The 19,130-nt window shown below is 35.7% G+C and overlaps 4 protein-coding genes across 6 annotated transcripts; 2 read left to right on the top strand and 2 right to left on the bottom strand.

Moving 5' to 3' along the window:
* The first annotated feature begins 362 nt into the window (after positions 1–362).
* LOC111450598 (serine/threonine-protein phosphatase PP1) lies at positions 363–3,469 on the top strand. 2 transcript variants are annotated; one of them, XM_023090809.1, is made up of 5 exons: positions 363–501; positions 895–1,154; positions 1,879–2,438; positions 2,798–2,989; positions 3,097–3,469. In XM_023090809.1, the coding sequence occupies exons 2-5, from the start codon at positions 968–970 to the stop codon at positions 3,118–3,120; spliced, it is 963 nt and encodes a 320-aa protein (XP_022946577.1). In that variant the 5' UTR covers positions 363–501; positions 895–967; the 3' UTR covers positions 3,121–3,469. The 2 variants fall into 2 exon arrangements, with proteins under 2 accessions (XP_022946577.1, XP_022946576.1); XM_023090808.1 differs by lacking the exon at positions 363–501 and having other exon boundaries at positions 510–1,154.
* A 1,077-nt stretch (positions 3,470–4,546) lies between these two features.
* Positions 4,547–7,732, bottom strand: LOC111450855. 2 transcript variants are annotated; one of them, XM_023091148.1, is made up of 5 exons: positions 7,568–7,732; positions 6,458–6,813; positions 5,477–5,796; positions 4,963–5,118; positions 4,547–4,824 (listed from the first exon to the last, which is right to left on the bottom strand). In XM_023091148.1, the coding sequence occupies exons 1-4, from the start codon at positions 7,647–7,649 to the stop codon at positions 4,992–4,994; spliced, it is 885 nt and encodes a 294-aa protein (XP_022946916.1). In that variant the 5' UTR covers positions 7,650–7,732; the 3' UTR covers positions 4,547–4,824; positions 4,963–4,991. The 2 variants fall into 2 exon arrangements, with proteins under 2 accessions (XP_022946916.1, XP_022946915.1); XM_023091147.1 differs by having other exon boundaries at positions 4,547–5,118.
* A 3,674-nt stretch (positions 7,733–11,406) lies between these two features.
* Positions 11,407–12,788, top strand: LOC111450703 (acetylajmalan esterase-like). Its single transcript, XM_023090943.1, has 5 exons — positions 11,407–11,602; positions 11,697–11,909; positions 11,989–12,137; positions 12,214–12,487; positions 12,563–12,788. Exons 1-5 carry the CDS (start codon positions 11,440–11,442, stop codon positions 12,775–12,777), a joined length of 1,014 nt encoding a protein of 337 aa, XP_022946711.1. The 5' UTR covers positions 11,407–11,439; the 3' UTR covers positions 12,778–12,788.
* A 2,044-nt stretch (positions 12,789–14,832) lies between these two features.
* On the bottom strand, positions 14,833–18,621 carry LOC111450394 (linoleate 9S-lipoxygenase 6-like). Its single transcript, XM_023090489.1, has 9 exons — positions 18,309–18,621; positions 17,936–18,225; positions 17,616–17,850; positions 17,091–17,429; positions 16,906–16,991; positions 16,711–16,818; positions 16,313–16,617; positions 15,970–16,233; positions 14,833–15,656 (listed from the first exon to the last, which is right to left on the bottom strand). The coding sequence occupies exons 1-9, from the start codon at positions 18,562–18,564 to the stop codon at positions 14,903–14,905; spliced, it is 2,637 nt and encodes an 878-aa protein (XP_022946257.1). The 5' UTR covers positions 18,565–18,621; the 3' UTR covers positions 14,833–14,902.
* Positions 18,622–19,130: the final 509 nt, after the last annotated feature.

Genomic DNA, 19,130 nt, shown 5'->3' with positions numbered 1-19,130 from the left:
AACGCTTCGAATAGAATTTTTCGCGTTCGAAATTGGGTATGTAAGGTCTAGTTGCAGGTTTTTATAGGTCTTAATACAATCTCTAATGGGTATGTATGTAAGGTCTAGTCGCGTTCATATTTGCTTCGAAAATCATTTTTCATTCAAGTTTGGGTCATAAAATTTCATACATGATCCATGATCGAGATCTCAAGTAGATTTTTCTGTGGGAATATTCATCAAGGAGGATTCTCAAATTCTCAAATTCTCATTTTTAAATGAAGATTCTTGGTGAATTTGAATCTTTCTAAAAGAGAATATTTATTAATTTATAGACTTATCGGATTGGTATGAACTATGAACATTTAGTCCTTGGGGAAATTCGTAGTAATAATGGAAACCAATTCAGAACAGAACACATTCCATGTCCAAATTCCAAATTCCAAATCATGCTGCGTGCGTCAATTTGCTATCCTGCGCGGGTCAGCCATCATTTGAAGATTTCAACTAGAAAAAACAGATGCAAGATAAAGGAGAAACTCCTTATCCCTAAAGTCCATCCATCTTCAGAGCTTGATTCTATCAAATTTGTCTGTAAATATCTCTCTCTCTAGTGCCCGAGGTTGTGTGAATCGGAATCATTCGTGTAATCGTTGCTTGGCTGCTTTGTGTTGACCTATTTTTGATACTCTTTCCATCCAGGGGGCTTTTCTTCTTGTTCTTCTTGTTCTTATTCTTCTTGTTTTGTTGTGTGGATTCATTGTTTCGACTTTGATTTGATTCTCTCGTCTCTTTTGAAGAGTTGGGTGTTTAATTTTCTCCAATTTGGAGGATACCCTTTTGATCTTCCTTCGACTTGAAACAGCCAATATTCATTTCCCCTCTTTTGAAGACCCAAATTCCTTCTATAAACAGGTTAAGTTGAGCCATTAGAGGAAGTTCTAGGGCTTTCTGGTGTGAATCTTGGAGGAGACTGTGTAGAAGAAGGATGATGACAATGGAAGGAATGGAAAAGGGGGTTTTGGATGACATAATTAGAAGGCTGTTGGAAGGTAGAGGCGGCAAACAGGTTCAGCTTTCAGAGGCTGAAATCCGCCATCTCTGTGTCAACGCCAGGCAAATTTTCCTCTCTCAACCAAATCTCCTCCGCCTTAATGCTCCTATTCGTATCTGTGGTAAGTTTGATTCTCTCTCTTCTTCTGTTTCTTTCATTTCTGGATTGTAATGTTTTCTAATGCTGCTTTGGACAATCTTACCTAAGTCTATGGTTAATTGTAGTTCAAATTGTTGCTTCAACGTATGGCTTGGGATTTTGATTAGCTTGAGTTTCTGGAATTGTAGTTCAAGTTTGTATGATCTTTATTTGGTTTATGAGACTATGATTTGAAAGAGTTCGTGTACACTTTGGTGGGTTTTAAAGGTTTTCGTGTTTGGAGTTGGTAGAATCGACAAACTGGTACTCGGTAGGCTCGATCTATGTTTGTTTTGCGCTTAGAGTTAACATATGGTTCAGTGTGGCTTGCAAATGCTTAGGCTATGGAGTTGGTAGAATCAACAAACTGGTACTCGGTAGGCTCGATCTATGTTTAGTTTGCGCTTAGAGTTAACGTATGGTTCAGTGTGGCTTGCAAAAGCTTCGGCTATGGAGTTGGTAGAATCGACGAACTGGTACTCGGTAGGCTCGATCTATGTTTAGTTTGCGCTTAGAAATGAAATGATGCCATGATTTTGATGGAGTTTTGATACAATTTTCTTCTTTTGGTTTGGTATTTGAGCTTTCTTGTATAAACTACGAAACGAGCTTGAAATGATGAATAAACGACGTCCAATTCTTATGAATTATAACGTTATTTCATATGCTGCCTCTTGTTAAATCTGTGCTCTGCTGGGTGTTTCCAGGTGATATACATGGTCAATACAAAGATCTTCTTAGACTATTTGAATATGGTGGGTACCCTCCTTCTGCAAATTATCTTTTTCTTGGCGATTATGTCGACCGAGGGAAGCAAAGTTTGGAAACGATATGTTTACTTTTGGCGTATAAAATAAGACACCCAAATAAAGTATTTCTCTTGAGAGGGAACCACGAAGATGCAAAGATCAATCGAGTCTATGGTTTCTACGATGAATGTAAAAGGAGGTTTAACGTTCGGCTTTGGAAAATATTTACTGATTGTTTCAACTGCTTGCCTGTGGCTGGACTTATTGATGGTAAGATCCTCTGTATGCATGGAGGACTATCTCCAGATTTGAAAAGTTTGGATCAGATTACGCAACTTCCAAGGCCTACCGAGATCCCCGACAACGGTCTTCTATGTGATCTGCTTTGGTCTGATCCTGATCCTAGCATTCAGGGATGGGCAGATAGTGATCGGGGCGTTTCTTGTACTTTTGGATCAGATCGAGTGGTTGAATTCTTAGATAAGAATGACCTCGATCTCATTTGTCGTGGTCATCAGGTAAAATGCTCTTCCCTGAAGTTTAATACCAATTCTTTATATCCGTTTCTATTTCGAGGTGTTGACAGTGTGCATTTTGTTGAAGTTCATCGAGATTGTTAACGTGCACGAGTATAAATTGCAAATATTTCCATCTTTCATTTTGTTATCATCGTTACGAAAATCGTTCTTGTGATCTAACAACTAGGATGCCCTGGAAGTTGTCTATGATTCAAATACAGCAGTCTATTTGGTTGTCTTGTGTAATTCGTTTCGAAATTGTTACGGTTTCGAGCATCTCAGCTCTCTCATTCGCTTTGTGCTTCGTAGTTCTTACCCAGCTCTTTAGATTTTTGAGTTCTTTTCATTTTATTACACAGGTGGTGGAGGATGGGTATGAATTCTTTGCCAAAAGAAGGTTGGTGACCATATTTTCTGCTCCGAACTACGGCGGAGAGTTCGACAATGCAGGTGCTCTATTGAGCGTTGATGAGTCTCTAGTTTGTTCATTTGAAATATTGAAACCCGAGCAAAGAGCAGAAGGAAGCAGTTCGGGAATAATTCTTAAGAAGGTACGATACCGAACAAGCGAACATCTTCATCTGCCATTTTCCATTCGTTTTCGGTCTAGCATTGTTAAGACTGTTGTATTGAAAGTTCTGTATCTTTTGTTGAACAGCCTCCCAAACTTGGAAGAACTTGATTACTTGGAGGAGTTCCTTGTCAATCCTTAGAAGATGAAAATCAAGCTCGAGCGGTGTTGGGGACGACAGAGTCGTTCGTGTTCTGCACTTCATAGTTTTTAAGATTGTAATGACCATGTCGGAGGTCTGTCGATCGAAGCTGTAAAAATCGAGTATGTCCCCGTCCCGGGTGGTAGATTTGAATGGTCTCCAATGGCTTCGCTAATTGGAGTGCAGAAGGTGTGTGTGTGTGTGTAAAGATGAAAGCAAATGGTTCGTCCTGAAATGACTTAGAAAGAGATTGCTTCTTCCATGGTGATCATAAGTGATTGAGTGAATTTCTAATGTTATAATATCCGGTTCAAATCTCTCCATTTTCTGAATTAAAAAATAATAATTAAAACTAAATTAATAATAATACTATTTTATCTCAAAAATACTTTTAAACCTTTAAAAATTTTCAAAAATATTTTTGTTTCAAAAATATATAATATATTTCGAGTCAAAAAAATATTCCTACATTTAAAAAATATTTATGAAAATTTAAAATTAGCAGTACCGTCCTTTGTTTCTTAAAAAAAAAAAAAAAAAAAAATCTTACTNCATTTAAAAAATATTTATGAAAATTTAAAATTAGCAGTACCGTCCTTTGTTTCTTAAAAAAAAAAAAAAAAAGAAATCTTACTGTCAATATATAAATGATAATGACACTTTATAGATTATTTTTAAACTTTTTAATAAAAGTTTAATAAAAAGTTTAAGGATATGGGTCGTGAGGGAATATATAGAATATGGTAAATTTCTCTTGGCCTTTTTCATCTCCATTCAGTCTCGTGAATATCTGGTAAATTCCTCTTGGCCTTTTTCATCTCCATTCTGTCTCGTGGACATCTCTAACTATAGCAGGGGAAAATTCCTCTTAGCCTTTTTCATCTCCTTTCTGTCTCGTGGACATCTCTAACTATAGCAGGGGAAAATTCCTCTTAGCCTTTTTCATCTCCATTCTGTCTCGTGGACATCTCTAACTATAGCAGGGGAAAATTCCTCTTAGCCTTTTTCATCTCCTTTCTGTCTCGTGGACATCTCTCTAACTACAGCTAACTATAGCCTAATCTGTTATAAGGGACATCCAACGAATATGGAGGTGTGAGGGAATACCTGGAATATGCTACATTCCTCGCAACTCGCAGCGCTCCGCACGGTTCCATGAACATATCTCTAGATATAGCTATGGTAGACATCCTATGAATGTGGAGACCGGGGAGAATATCTGGAACTTGCTATAAATGTCTTTTGATCATAGTTTTGGAAAAACAACAAAAGTTTGTTGAACAAACACAGTAAACATTCAAGAATTTCCATCTGAAACTGTAACAAAAACTGTGTTGGATGATCCAACGTCCCACCATTCTCCAAAGAAACAGGAAGGGGAAGAAAGCAATCAAATAAATATCAAAACTACATTACAGAATTCACCCAAGTTAAAGAAGCTGCTTCATCACTCCATATCAACAAACTGTTATGCTCACCAAAATTCTTTAGGAGATTAATCTTAATACACTATTCAAGAGAAATTATCACATTATCCAGTTCTTCCTACAATTGTACAACTACATATAACTCCATTGTTATCTTCTTTCTTTCATTCAAATGGAAGAGCAACCATGGCTGCTACTTTTCAAGCATCAGAACTTGTTGGACAGCTGAGTCTTTTTTTTTTTTTTTTTTTTTTTCTACAAATGGTGAACCTCAATGAATATAAGCGGGAGAAGACGAGTACAACGAAGAGACGAGTGAAAAAGCATCGAAGGTCTGATTTTTCCTTTTTCTTTTAAAAGAAAGTTAATGGAAAAGAGGCATAGTTTACCTCATAAATTGGCATAGGTGTCAGTCATCTTCTACTTCCTCTCCTGATTCCTTGAGTACCAAGAGAACTCGGACTCATATTTGCTTCAATTTTCTTCGTTGCTCGTTGAATAGCGGCATATTTCTGGCGCTGGCTATGACTTTGCCTTTTGCTGCATTATATACAATATAAGAATAGAACAGATGAAAAAAAAAAAAAGGTGCTAGAACATTTTGGGTCTTTAACTCCTTCCTTTCCACCTTTTTGTTTCAATAATGTTTTTGAAATCGAAGCCAATTTGAAAACTGAGACAATAGCTTTTAAAAACTTATTTTTGTTTTTCGAATTTTTCGAAGAATTCAAATGTTTACGAACGAGGAACTATGACTAAGAAATTATGAGAAAACAAGCACAATTATCTTATAGAAGCTAAAACCAAAAGCATAGCGATCAACAAACTTATAAAACGGACTGTATTCAAGTCTTGGAAAATAAAAGACCATGTAATGAAGATGTTTAGATTCCCCAACCTTGCAAACAGAAGCCCTGCTGAAAACACCATGGACCCGATCAGCCACGAAACCCGTTCATGAAAACTCATTTCTTTCACCCATTGCTGGAAAGCCTCCCAGAAACCCAAGTAACCTGTTCTTTGTGATGACACTACAGATGGTGAAGTCTTCCACGAATTAGCAATGGAGTCTAGTCTGGCTTTACTACCATAGCAAGAGGCTTCTTCATCAGAAATTTTAACTGAAAAACCTGCAGCGCTGCAAAGCTCCGTGCCATTCGAGACCCATTCGGAAGCCCTGCCACACACAAAGTCATTCACTCCACATGGTGCTAGAACCTGAACCATAAAATCTAATCAGGAAGTATTCTTATTCTCGCCTTGCGGCCAAGGCTCAAGTTCATACTTCTACTTCTCGTTAGTTAAAAGAAAATCGTGCATGAAGAAAAATGGTAAAAACAAACTAATATAACTTCAATGAATTTCCAACCATATTATGTTGTGAAAATAACAATAAAAATTACACACCATCACACATGAAAGTCAGCCTAACGCATCAATTTCATTCCTCAACTGAACATTGTGTTTAATTAGTCCATAAAGTTAATAGCATTAATGGAATACAAATGAGGCCTGCCTATCAGATAAACATCTACTGAGTTGGAATGATGTGCTAGACAACTAAATAGGCTGATGGTATGTCAATGTCAATGTTTTGTCGATGGCATTCAAAGAACATACTAAATAGAAGCATAATCCTAAGTTCAAGAATTAAATACGCATGTTGTTACTGCTTAGAGACCAGATTTAAAGCTAATCCAAAGTTTTACCAGTAATTAGACATATTTTCCCTTTTTCCTTGTAAAATGAGTGTCAAGATCTATGTGCCATCAAGACGATCAGTTTTAGAAACCTCGTTGGTCAAGGTTATTTCATACTCCAAACCTCTTTGTGTAAGGCATAACCAGCCAAAAAAAAAAAAAAAAAAAAAAATGCTCACCTGCATTTTAGCATCAACAGAAAAGTAAGCATCAGAGCAAGCTTTGAAGACTCTGTTGCAGAAAGAGGCACATATTAGAGGAGGTCCCGGTCGAACGCCAACTTGTGGATCACAAATTGAGCACTCCAGAAGTTCCCATAATTGCAAGCATTCTTGGTTGCCTTCCCCTGTCGAAGCCAGCCTCCTAACAGAAAGCAAAGCCGCGTGCGTTTGGGCTACACCACAGCAAGTCCTCTTTCGGAAGACTCGACAAAGCGTCAAATCTTGTGCTTTGCTAACCTTTTTCGGAGGTTTTCCTTCCAATGAGAAGGGTGGGAAACGACCACCTTGCGAAATGCAGACATCATTTGATTCACCTACAAGAAAAACACAATTTGTAAATCAAGTCCTATTTGCAACAAAAAAGAAGAGGTAAATTAGTATTCCTTACAATCCATACGTTAACTATTAATGTGATACAAGTCATTCCCTGTATAAAGTAGAAAAGAAATGAAAAATTCTACATAGCTATGTCTACCAAACCAAATTACAAATACGCATGGAAGTGAAGCACTGAAAAATAGATTCTTAATTCAATATGATGAAAAGAAAAAGACTTATTCAACTTAGATATGAGACAAACATACAGCCAAGTTCATCCAAACTCATACAACCAAGTCAACCAATAAATTCACATGAAAGAAGAAACTGCCATAAAGTTTTGTGTTCTACAAGAAAAGAAAATTCTTCACTCACCGATCAATACTCATTGATAGAAGGCTGATTCCAGAGATTTAGAAAAACAACCATGTTTCCAGATATGAAACAAAAGAGTTGATAAATTGGAAAGAAAAACATCTAATTTGTCAAAAAATTACACAAAATAAGGAATCAAAAACTTCATTGCATCCAAAAAATCTCGTAAGATCAGAGCGCAACTCGCAGAGTCAAAACCCAGCAGCAATCTCCGGAAATCAGGCACAACAATCAAAATAAACACCTAATTTATTTCAATTCGACACGATTATGAATCATTTTGTAATGAATCTAAAATGAAAACAGGACTCGTAAAGAAACTATGTTGCAGAACAGTCGAAGAAGGGAATCGCGGAAGAAAGAAAATCAGTTTACCAGATGAAAAGGGAAGCAGCAGATTGAAATTTAGCAGAATGAATAAGTGCCAAATATTTATATTATTCGTCCTTTGCGCCATTTTTGAACTCCTTCGGTGCAAATTCCAATTCACAGACTCGAAGAAAGAAGACGATGCTTGGATTTGCAGAGGGACGGACTTTCTCTGGTGCTGACGGATACTCAACAACCGGTCCTTTTCTGTCCATTGGGCCCAAGCCCAACGAAAATAGTTTGGGCTTAATTGGTTGAGACCCATGGGATTTGGGCTTTTTACCGTAATGGGCCCAATCTTACTAATTTACATATTTGTTATAATTTAATGGGCTTTTTACTAATTTACCCTTAATTTTAAGGATTTTTTTTTTTAAAAAATCCCCATACCATTAGTTAAAAAAAAAAAAAAAAATCCTTAAATTTTACAAAATATATAAAAAATTAGTTTAAAGGTGGTTATTGATACTCTCGATTGAAAGAAATTATAAAAATACTATTTAAGTTTCAAAAATTTCATTGATACCAATAAACTAAAAAAAAATATTAAAAATACTTTTATATCAGTATATAAATGAAACAGTTGGTATCTCATTTTAAAAAAATACCCGTAAACTTTTAGAAGTAACACGAGTAACCTTAATCTCTCCAAAAAAAAAAAAAAAAAAAAAAATTTAAAAAGTTTGGACAAAACATTTATTACATTTTATTGATCATCTCACTCTTCAATTTCTTTTCTCTACTATGTTTGAGACCCAACAATTACTCATTTCTCATATTTGTTCTATTGTTTTTTTTTTTTACCATTTTCTTTGAAGCTATCTTGAGTCGGGAAAGAACCTGTTATGAAACTCTTGGGATTTCATTCAAAGTGATTTAATAACTTTGTTAAAGAAGAAACCTTTAGATCTAAATTATCTAAGAACTCCAAGAATGATAAGGAATCAACCTAAAGAAAATTTATCAAGATTAGAAGTAAAGTAAACTCGTTTCTAAACTTATGATTCGAGTCATTCAACAAGATAATTTGATTAAGGTTACTCGAATGACTCAACAATTTATAATTTCTTGTACTCGAAAAGTACCGACGACACTTAACTAGGATTTCTAAGAATGGGGAAGGAAAAAAGAGAAAAGGATGAGAAGGAGGAAAAATATTTCAGCAAATCAGAAGATATTAGGGATGCTTTAATCATCAGAGTGGATAGTCCAATTGAATTCTGGATTTTGGATTCACGTGTATCTTTTCATTCGTCTCAAAATAAAGAGTTGTTCTGAATTTCAAGTCTGAAAGTTTGGAGGAGGCGTATCTTACTGACAACAAAGCCTTGAAGATTGATGGAAAGAGGGATGTCTACATAAAAACTCGCACAAGAAATCAATGGATATCAAAGGATGTTAGATATAATCCTTGTCTCCAGAAGAACCTAGTCTCTATTGGTCAATTGGATAACACAGATTATGTAATGGAGTTTGGAAAGAATTTGTGGAAGATTGTGAAGGTTGTTACGGTGGTAGCACGTGGCACAAAATCTAGAACCTCATGCACCAATGCAGAGTGTATGAACATGGTTGCTGTTGCTGAGAGTGCTTCAAAATCAAGTCTATCTCCTTGCATGTCTCTCTCCTATTTCTTTGGGTTCATATTGATCGAATATGTGCGCTATTGTGCGATCCTAACAGAAAGTACAACGACCGTCATGCACCATGCCAAGCATGATGGTCATTTCAGTCTCATAGTGAACGCGCTTATCATAAAAGAGAAGTATCCGATGTACGTGAATATACAATTATGCATGAGGTCCCCATACTTTCTATCATAAATAAATCATGCAGATTAACTCGTATCATTCCTCACATGCTACACTCGCTAATATGCATGCACAAACTTTCATAAATCATTTCATTCATAACATAACTTTTACATCATAGCTTAGGGGTTGTGAATTGTAAAATTCCTCATTTTAATACATATCATAGCATGTTATAACGTGTCGATGCCAAACATATTCATATCATAGTATATTATAGCATTTCATATCATAACATTTTCCATCGTAATATGAATTTACATTTCATTTATAACACTATGTTATTTGGCATATCTTGGCCTATCATAAAGCATATCATAAAACAACACATATCATATCATAAGATATATCACATATATGACACGTGCAGGGTCACTGGACACGTATCATCATACATCAAACAATTCTTCCGACCGATAGTTGAACCACTTATTAGTCCGCATCTTCACAGACATGTCTATTTCACTGAGCCTCTCTAACTTAAACTTATTTCTAATAATTTAAACTAACCTAATTTTACATACAATAATTTAAACCTGGTTTTAATAATTTAAACTAGCTAAAACTAAATTTGCATAAAATAATTTAAACTTCGGCTCCAAATAATTTAAACTAGCTAAAACTAAATTGGCATAAAATAAAATAATTTAAACTTGGCTCCAAATAATTTAAACTAGCTAAGCATAATTTTGCATAAAATAATGCAAACTTGACTCTAAATAATTTAAACTAGCTAAACTTAATTTTACATAAAATAATATGTAAACTTGACTACAAAAATTTTAAACTAATCAGCTAAAATGTTGTCATACTAACCTTAAAGCTTACGAAGAGTTGAAACTAGTAGAAAATGGTCCGAGCGTATCAGACCTAAGCCGAATCAGCCGAATTATCAGTCTGGAGTTCACATTTGAACTCATATTACTTAATGCATAGTTCATATTCGAACTCCACTCAATTAAAAATTATTGAATGCCCCAAAATTCATGAAAATAAAAATTAGAAGTCACATATAACGAACCATTTATCTTTGTATTGACATCGTAGAAGACCTCCGAAAACTTTACACAAGATTTTTTCAATCATCAATGGTTGTGACTGTATAATTTTGTTTCCATTATTGATTTCTTTGAAGTACTCAACGTAATCTAATTCTTCCTCTAGTTGGAAGGGTTTGTCAAATTGTAAGGCATGATTAAGCGTTAAATAAGTGAAATTTCATTTAGTTGCCACATCCAAGCAAACAAGTGTTTTACATTCAATTTTTTCTTGTTCAACACAATCTATAAAACTTTGTAATCTCTCACCGGATGATCTAACATAACTAGAAATGGAGTCATGTATTTTTTTTAAGCTCCTCATTCACAATTATGTTAGTTACGTGCGCACAACACCTCATGTGTAATATATCTCCATCCAAGACAAGTGAATTCTAACTTCAAATCCTTCTCGTAATATTCAAAATATTTATATCATTGAAACTTGCATTATCAATTGCGATAGAGAAAACTGTAGCGATCCTTTCCATTCCAATAAACAATAGTCAATGATCTACGGCTAAGTTTGTAACTTAGATTTTTGAAATCAAACCGATCAAGTGTTTATTAAGTTTCTTTTTACTTTTAACTTAGTATTCAATAGTCAATCTTTTAATTTTATGTCTCATAAATTTAACTTTCATTTTCATTTGTGTCTGATAGATATTTCATCTATCCTAAAAAATGTTTAAAATTCACATTTATTTTAAATTTATAAACCCAAAAGCGTTTTATTTCTTTTCAAATAATATTTGAATTTATATTTCCTAAAACAAAACTAATAAAAATTAAAATCTAAAAAGGAATCCAAGTTGGAATCCTATCCTTAAAAGGATTAGGAAAAGATAGTAAGCTATAAAACCAAACCTCTCACCCTTCCACCATTCAACAATTCCAATTGCAATTCAGAAGTCCTTCAACAATGGCGGCTTCCACCAAATCTCCTTCCTCTATCGTTCTTGCTGTTCTTCTTGTTCTTCTTTCAGTTCTTGGCTGTCCTTCATCCAAAGCCCATCTACTCAAAACTTGTATGTTCGACGCTATTTACCAACTCGGCGATTCAATTTCCGACACCGGAAATCTCATTCGTCAAAACCCCAACACCCCATTTTCTCATCTTCCTTACGGTGAAACGTTCTTCAACAAATCCACTGGTCGCTGCTCCAATGGTCTTCTTATGATCGATTACTTTGGTATCCCTTCCTTTTAACCTTTTATTTTACTAATATTCCCAAGCCCCCCAAATTGGTGTCTAATGTTATGCCATATTCCCCTTTCAATTTGCAGCTTTGGATGCTGGACTTCCCTTGGTGAACCCTTATTTGAACAAAGATGCATCGACAAGGCATGGTGTGAATTTCGCAGTGGCTGGTTCTACGGCTTTGTCTTCTCAACTTCTTTCTCAAAACCAAATCTTGTCTCCGGTCACCAACTCTTCTCTCAACCAACAACTTTATTGGATGTTCTCTCATTTCAACTCCATTTGCTACCATCAAACAGGTTTCTAATTTCTCTCCAATTAATTATATTTTCTTTTATATATCTTCATTTTAATTTGTATTATGCTCCTATCTTATAGATTGCAATGAGAAATTAAGGAATGCTTTGTTCTTGGTGGGCGAGATCGGTGGGAACGATTATAACTATGCGTTGTTCCAAGGAAAAACTATTCCAGAGGTGAAAGATATGGTGCCCCAAGTTGTTCAAACCATAAAAAGCGCCGTTGAGGTAATTTTGGGTATATATTTAACTTCTTCAATTAGGGTTTTTTTTTTTACTTATCTCTGACGTTTTTTGTGTGCAGAAAGTGATAAGCTACGGAGCTACTCGAGTTGTTGTTCCTGGAAACTTTCCAATCGGATGTTTACCCATCTACCTAACTGGATTCCAAACTAATGATACAACTGCTTACGATGAACTTCATTGTTTGAAAGATTTGAATGGCCTGGCTACTTATCACAATGATCAAATCAAGCAAGCTATTGAAGTGCTCAAGAGAGAGAATCCACACACCATAATCGTATATGGTGACTACTATAATGCATTGTTGTGGATCCTTCGTCGTGCTTTTACACTCGGTATGGTTTTCTTAATTATTATTAGCTTAATACAAAGGAATTGATATCTTAATCATTGACGTTTGTTGTATTTAGGGTTTGATGAAACTTCTTTGCAAAAATCATGTTGCGGGATTGGAGGAGACTACAACTTCAGCCTCATGAAGATGTGCGGAGTTGGAGTATCAGTTTGTTCAAATCCAGATGAACGCGTTAGTTGGGATGGAATCCATTTAACTCAAAAGGCTTACAAATTCATGGCATATTGGCTCATTCACGACATCTTTCCACAACTTCATTGCATTGTTTGAATTTTGTTCTAGTTGTTTATTTTTAGTTTTTTGCTTTAGTTTTTTTTTTTTTTTTTTAATTATTATTATTATTATTTGCGGGTGTGATATTTTATAAAGTTCATTAATAGAATATTGGTATTATTATTATTATTNACTATTATCTAGTTGAGTAATAATATCAAACCCTTGATCCATCTTATGTCTAATACCAACTGACACAATATCTACCACTCAAAAGGTGTAAATAGATCTGAAAATATTATTACTCATCAGAGGTAAGAATGAGAAATAGAATTGGGAACTCAAGAAAACAAAACAAAGTTAAAAATGAAAATAGAATTATGATCGAAGGTTCAATCTTCATTTATATTCACAACGTTTAAATAGGATTTAAGCTAAGAACTAATACTATCACTAATGAAAATATAAACTAACTAAATCTTATAATAAAATAAAATATACTACTCATCAAATCACAAAGGAAAATATTAAGAAGATATATTTCATAACTAATATATTATCCAAATATTAATCGATTACTAATATGTTGACTAATTCAAACCAGTAATAAGTTGCACTAAATTATAGACACATCAAAATAGAAAATATTTTATTAATAAATTGCATAAGGTTTGTATTTAAATTTGTAAGGGATTCCAATATTTTCTCTTCTCAAATTATTCAGGCTCATAGTTTACGTAAATTTTCATAACAATCCAATGCCCTTTTGTTTCCCTACATTTTTAGAAAAAAAAATCATCACGAATCCACCACCCAAAACACCATAAAAATGAGATTGAAGTAGCATCACAATTAGCTTTGAAACCAAATTGAAAATCGAGCCTCAAATTTGGCATCGAACATTTGACCAACCCTAGCAGTCAACCTCGCTCACCTGCAAAGCTTATGAGCATTGACCCAACTCATTTATAGTGTTGTAAGTTTTTATGAAGATGTATTGTCTTAACTCTCATTCATTTTGGTTCATAAGTCATGAAATTCATAACCTTTTTTTTGTTTATATTCTCATATATTTGGTTGATATATGAGAATTAATATTGCTATGCCTATAGAAATGCTTGTCCAAGTTGTATTTGTCTAGTGGCATTTGGGTTAGATGCGAAGTCATAGTCATTTTGTATTTGTCTAGAGACAATTGGGAGGAACTTTGTTGAGAGATTTTGAGTGTGAAAGTGTGAGAGATACACTCGTAAACACTTTGGTTATAGTGATTGGCTATCACCCTTAGATGTAGGGGGATTTCTTCTCTCTGAACCACCTAAATCTTTGTGGTCTTTGTTTAATTTTTGTCTGTTGGTATGTGAGTGCGATCGATCTTGCTTCTGCTTCCAAATAACAATTGGGTATCATAACATTTTGGTTGTGGCATTAGGGTACAACCTTTGGTAGCCAAATTCAACAAGTGGTATCAAAGCATTGAAGATTGTGGCATTACAACACAACAAGTGGTATCAAACCATTGAAGGTTGTGGCGTTACAACACAAGTGGTATCAAAATATTGAATATTGTGGCATTACGACACAACAAGTGGTATCAGAGCGCCAGGTTGTGACATTTGGGGTATTGTGAAAGACTTAACCTCATCGACCACTAGACGTGCTCACATTCATCATCAATTATTGAAAATAAGTTTCTCATTGCAAGTTTGCTTATCTGTTGTTGAAAAACATATTTTCAAGAATTATGATCAATCCATTTGATTTTGTTGGCTTTGGTGGTTCAATTTAATCTTGAGCTTGCACAACTTGGTATAAAAGTCAATTCTCTCGTAGGGAGATTTGCAATAAGAAATATATATGACAAAATCAGTTGGTTTTCAAGTAGTTGGGCAACGACATTTGATAAGTAGATTTTGCAAGTGTAATTTTGTTGGGATGTTATCATTAGCATATAATTTCAAACCCTAAATTTTCATTGGAATGAAATTTGAAATTAATTCTGAACGCAACTTTTATTCATTAAATAGTAATCCGAACTACATGAACTTTGAGTTCGAAATCCAACCCTAAAAGGCTACATTAAACTAACAATATGGTCTTTATTTCCTCATATATGGGTAGCTTAAAGCGTAATTTGCGACCTTCAAATTACACAACTCCCTTGAAATACTAATTAGACGACTTAGATAGAGATGCTATTCGGAATTCCTTTGGCCGTGAGTCCTTCCGTACTTGATGGAACAAGTAGGGTGTAGGGCATGTTAACAGGTCCAGATCGATTCTTCAACTTCCCATCTTGGTTCCTTTGCATAATTCTATTCTCAACTTCAAACAGCTCTTTCCCAAATTTCTCAAACGCTTCCAATGCAAATTTATCCGAAGTCCACTCGATGGAAGCTCTTTGCCCAAGATACACCTCATCAGAGGCATGCTTTGACAAGATTTCAATGACTGAGATACCAATAAGTGCTTGTAGTTCTGAGGTGATTGTTCTTAGGAAGGCCTTCTCAGGATTGGACTCAAGCTCCTTATACTCAGCGGTGCCAACTTCAGGCATGAACCTGCGGCTTGTAGTTGGCCTATTGAGAACATAGCCTCCATATGGGTATTGTCCAAAGTTCACCGCTGCATGGAGAGCTGAAGCGATCCATATGATGGTCGTGCATGACTCGATCAGCTCGGATAAAGTTTGCATTTTTGGCCACCATGGTTCGTGTTTCTTGTCAGCGTGGCCTTTCTCCCGCAGCTCAGTCCACCAAGATTGGAGTTCGAAGTCGTTTTGGATTGCCTTGTCGTCTTTGTAGTAAAGAGAACAATAATCTGTAACCCATGATTTGATGGCCGACCAAATCTCAAGCCCATCGACAGCAAATGGATAATCATTTATTAGTAGTCGAAGTCCATGCGGAGAATTTGAGTCCTCAACGGCTATTCCTCTGCACAAATCAAACTCAAAGGAAGTCAATACGAAATTCATGTCGAGATGATTTTGTTAATATATCATCACTAGTCCAATAAAGTCAAACCAAATTATCGTATGAGTCAATTGTCGGTGCATTTTAGAAAATTGATTTAGGTATTTTAGGAATAAATTGTTAGTGTCAGCTATAAATACCCTTCCACCCTATCAATGTTTTTCATCCCATGAAATACAAAGCTTAGAGAGAGAGAGTTTTGTAATCTCTTCTTGATTTGTGTTAATAAAGAGTGCGAGTATTTCTCATAGAGAGTTGTGTTCAACCGATTTACCTCTTGATGAGATTATTAGGTAGTGCTTGGTCAGGGAAGGTCCACTCCTTGTAAATGTAAGATGACAATTCCATGGCATATTTGGATGGAAAATGAGTCGATTCAATCAGACCATTCGCATTAATCAAAACTTGTCTCGCCGATGCGTTAATAAACATGGTGTCTTTGTAATGAGGAACGAGTAGCTTATGAATTGGATGAATCACACTCAATTGTCGATGTGTTGCAATAATAAAAGGTTCGAGTACTGCATGAGTATGCAACCTGTAATTTCAGAAGAGTTGGTATTGTAAGCTCGTAATTGATACATTGGCATTGAAGAATTATTTAGAAAGATTCATACCAATGGCTGATGAGTTGATGATACCCAACATCATTTACACCTACATAAGCTTTAGCCAATAGCCAAATTGAGCCTTCGACGCCCTTTTCAGCTGGGAAGTATAGTTTACTAATGGCACCAAGTTCATCTCCTTGAGGGTGTGGCAAGCTCAACTCGATAACCAAAGGCTTCAAAGTCCCATCATCTTTCAAAAAGAGCAATGTTCTTGTGGCATATGTTTTTGTGGATGTTGCATTTATTCTTCTAAGATATGGCATCAACGCATCATGGTGGTCTAGTATGTAGAGTTTGTTTTGTTTGATTGCCTATCCAACATAACAACAAATCATTTTTGGTTATTTTCATCTAAACTATGAGAAGAAAAAAATCAAATTTGTTTTCGAAGTCATTTAAATCACCTCATCGACTGTGAGTCCGTTCAAATCATTCTTTATGTGTTCTTCAGTGATTGTACTTCTTTGATTCCCGTAAACTTTTGGGTCAAGCTTACTTATCGGTGGAAAAACCTGTGAATATAAAAATAAATTGAATTAACGAATGGAAAGAAAAAATAAGATTTGAAAGAGTTGATATTGAGTATGCATTAAGATTACTTCAAGACAACGAATCACTAGAGGATTGACTCCCGCTAGCATTTCTCTTGCAAATTCTTCATCAGTGCTCCATGCAGATTTGTTATCTGTTCCATATCATTACACGATCAATACAATAATAAACTAAAAAGTAGTAAAATTTGGTCTAAAAACATGTTGTATGAAAAAGATATCCATATTGTTACCTTTGACAACTTGGGGAGTGGGAAATTTGAGGAATTTTTCACCATCATTCCTAAGAAGAGCTTTGAACAAAGGTGGTGTGAGGTCCTCAGTGAGAGTCTTAAACGCATTAAATGGAACGGGAAACCCTCCTTGAAAGAGATCATCAACTTCCTTAAAATTGTCAAACTCAGTCGGAGTTACATCAAATATGGATTGAAGCCCTGGTTTGATAGATATCGAAACCGCTTTCAAGGTATGCCCAAGGAAATCCGACATCTTCAAGTGCCCGAAATTCTCGTCTTTTGGTACGTAGATGTCTAAGCTCATCACTTGTGACAATCGGCTCTCGTAGTTGTGGTCTGCAAATAAACAAATATAATTTCATGATTCAAATTATAAGTTCCTTGATTTTAAAAATGTCGAGCAGGTCTTTCAACTTTATAAGTTCCTTGATTTTAAAATGTCGAGTAGGTCTTTCAACTTTAAAAATTTATTAAATATAAACGTGAAAGTATAATTTAAGCTCAGAAAACAATAAGCCTTGCCTTTTCTCGCTCGTGGTCTTCCAGTTCTTCCTCTACGAGGGTAAGGATATTGTTGGCTACCACCAAGAACAGGACGATGGTCACCATCATCTGGATCAGCAAGGTCGTTATAGACATCATAGTCATAAATTCTATCCCATTCCTTCCTCTCTCCCGTTCCATCTCCTCTCAAATTCCACAGCTCTTCCTCTCTATACTTACGAAGAGGAGCTGGTGTGTCGTTTGGAAGACATGTCTACATACGAATAATTCCATTAAAAACATAAAATCTCGACGAAAGTAAGACGAGAGAGAGAGAAAGACGAAAAACAAAAAATTACATGATTAGCGAAGAAAATACGATCTTTCTTGTATCGCCCAGAAGGGTAAACCCATGAGTTGCAATCGAAATGGACCTTTCCATAGCCAGGAACATCCTCAAGAGTGAGTGACTTGAGGAAGAACTCACTTGTATGCCCATTTCTTATGTAGAAAGCTCCTGGAAATCCAAAGTCATCTTCCCAATTGAAGTTGATTTGAAACACAGATTCTCCGGTGAATAGCGGCGGGAGTGAAGTGAGCCACCTCTCCAAAAACGCCTTGCTCCCGACCTTCCCTCGTGAGTCATTTGCTGTGGATATCATTCATTACAAACTGGACACCAAATAGAGATAACTAAAAAGAGAGAATGGAGGAAGGGAAGGTTAGTAGTACAAGTGTGAGTGGCGCTGATGAGCTGAAGAGAAACGCCGCCGCCCAGCAGCTCCGTGAAGTTATCGAGAAGAGAGGAATGGAACTCAGTGAAATCCAACACATTGCTTCGCATAAGAATGAGTTTCCCTTTGATCTTCTTTCCCCGGAGATGGGTGACTCTGTCTATGATGTTACCGCCGGCATTGATGACGGAGCCTGCAAGGTCTCCGGTGGTATTCAACGCTCCCTCTACGATGTTCTTCCCAATTCCAAACATTTTGTATGTCTCTAATTTGGAATAGCTAGAGAAGATGGCTTGGAGAAGAGGGTTTTGGGGAATGCTATTTATAGCACTAAAAAGCTTGTCCTTTCTTCAATATGAACACATGTTCATAGCCATAGACACCTCACATGATTCACATTTTCAAATCCCTCAATAATAGATCTGACTCCCAAAGATATATTCATTTAATTAGTTTTTGACCGTCCATATAATAAAAATGTCGATTCATCATTTATACATTTTTATTGATATTCGAACTACATTGTGATAATTTATATCAACTATTATGTGTATTATTACCTTGAAAAGATACAACAGTATTTTTATGTGAGATCCCACATCAGTTTGAGGGTGGTTCTCCTTGGTAGACGAGTTTTAAAAACCTTAAAGAGTATTCTAAAAGGAAGAGTTTAAGGAAGACAATATCTGCTAGCTAGCGGTGGGCTTGGGCTATTATAAATAGTACCAGAGCCAGACACAAGGTGGTGTGCCAGCGAGGACGTTGGGACGTCTTCCAAAAGGGGTGGACACGGAGCGATGTCCCAACAAGAACGTTGGAC

Source organism: Cucurbita moschata, unplaced genomic scaffold (assembly GCF_002738365.1).
Source record: "Cucurbita moschata cultivar Rifu unplaced genomic scaffold, Cmos_1.0 Cmo_Scf00012, whole genome shotgun sequence".
NCBI lineage: Eukaryota > Viridiplantae > Streptophyta > Magnoliopsida > Cucurbitales > Cucurbitaceae > Cucurbita > Cucurbita moschata.
Note: the sequence above shows the minus strand (reverse complement) of the source record. Positions and strands in the feature narration are given on the sequence as shown.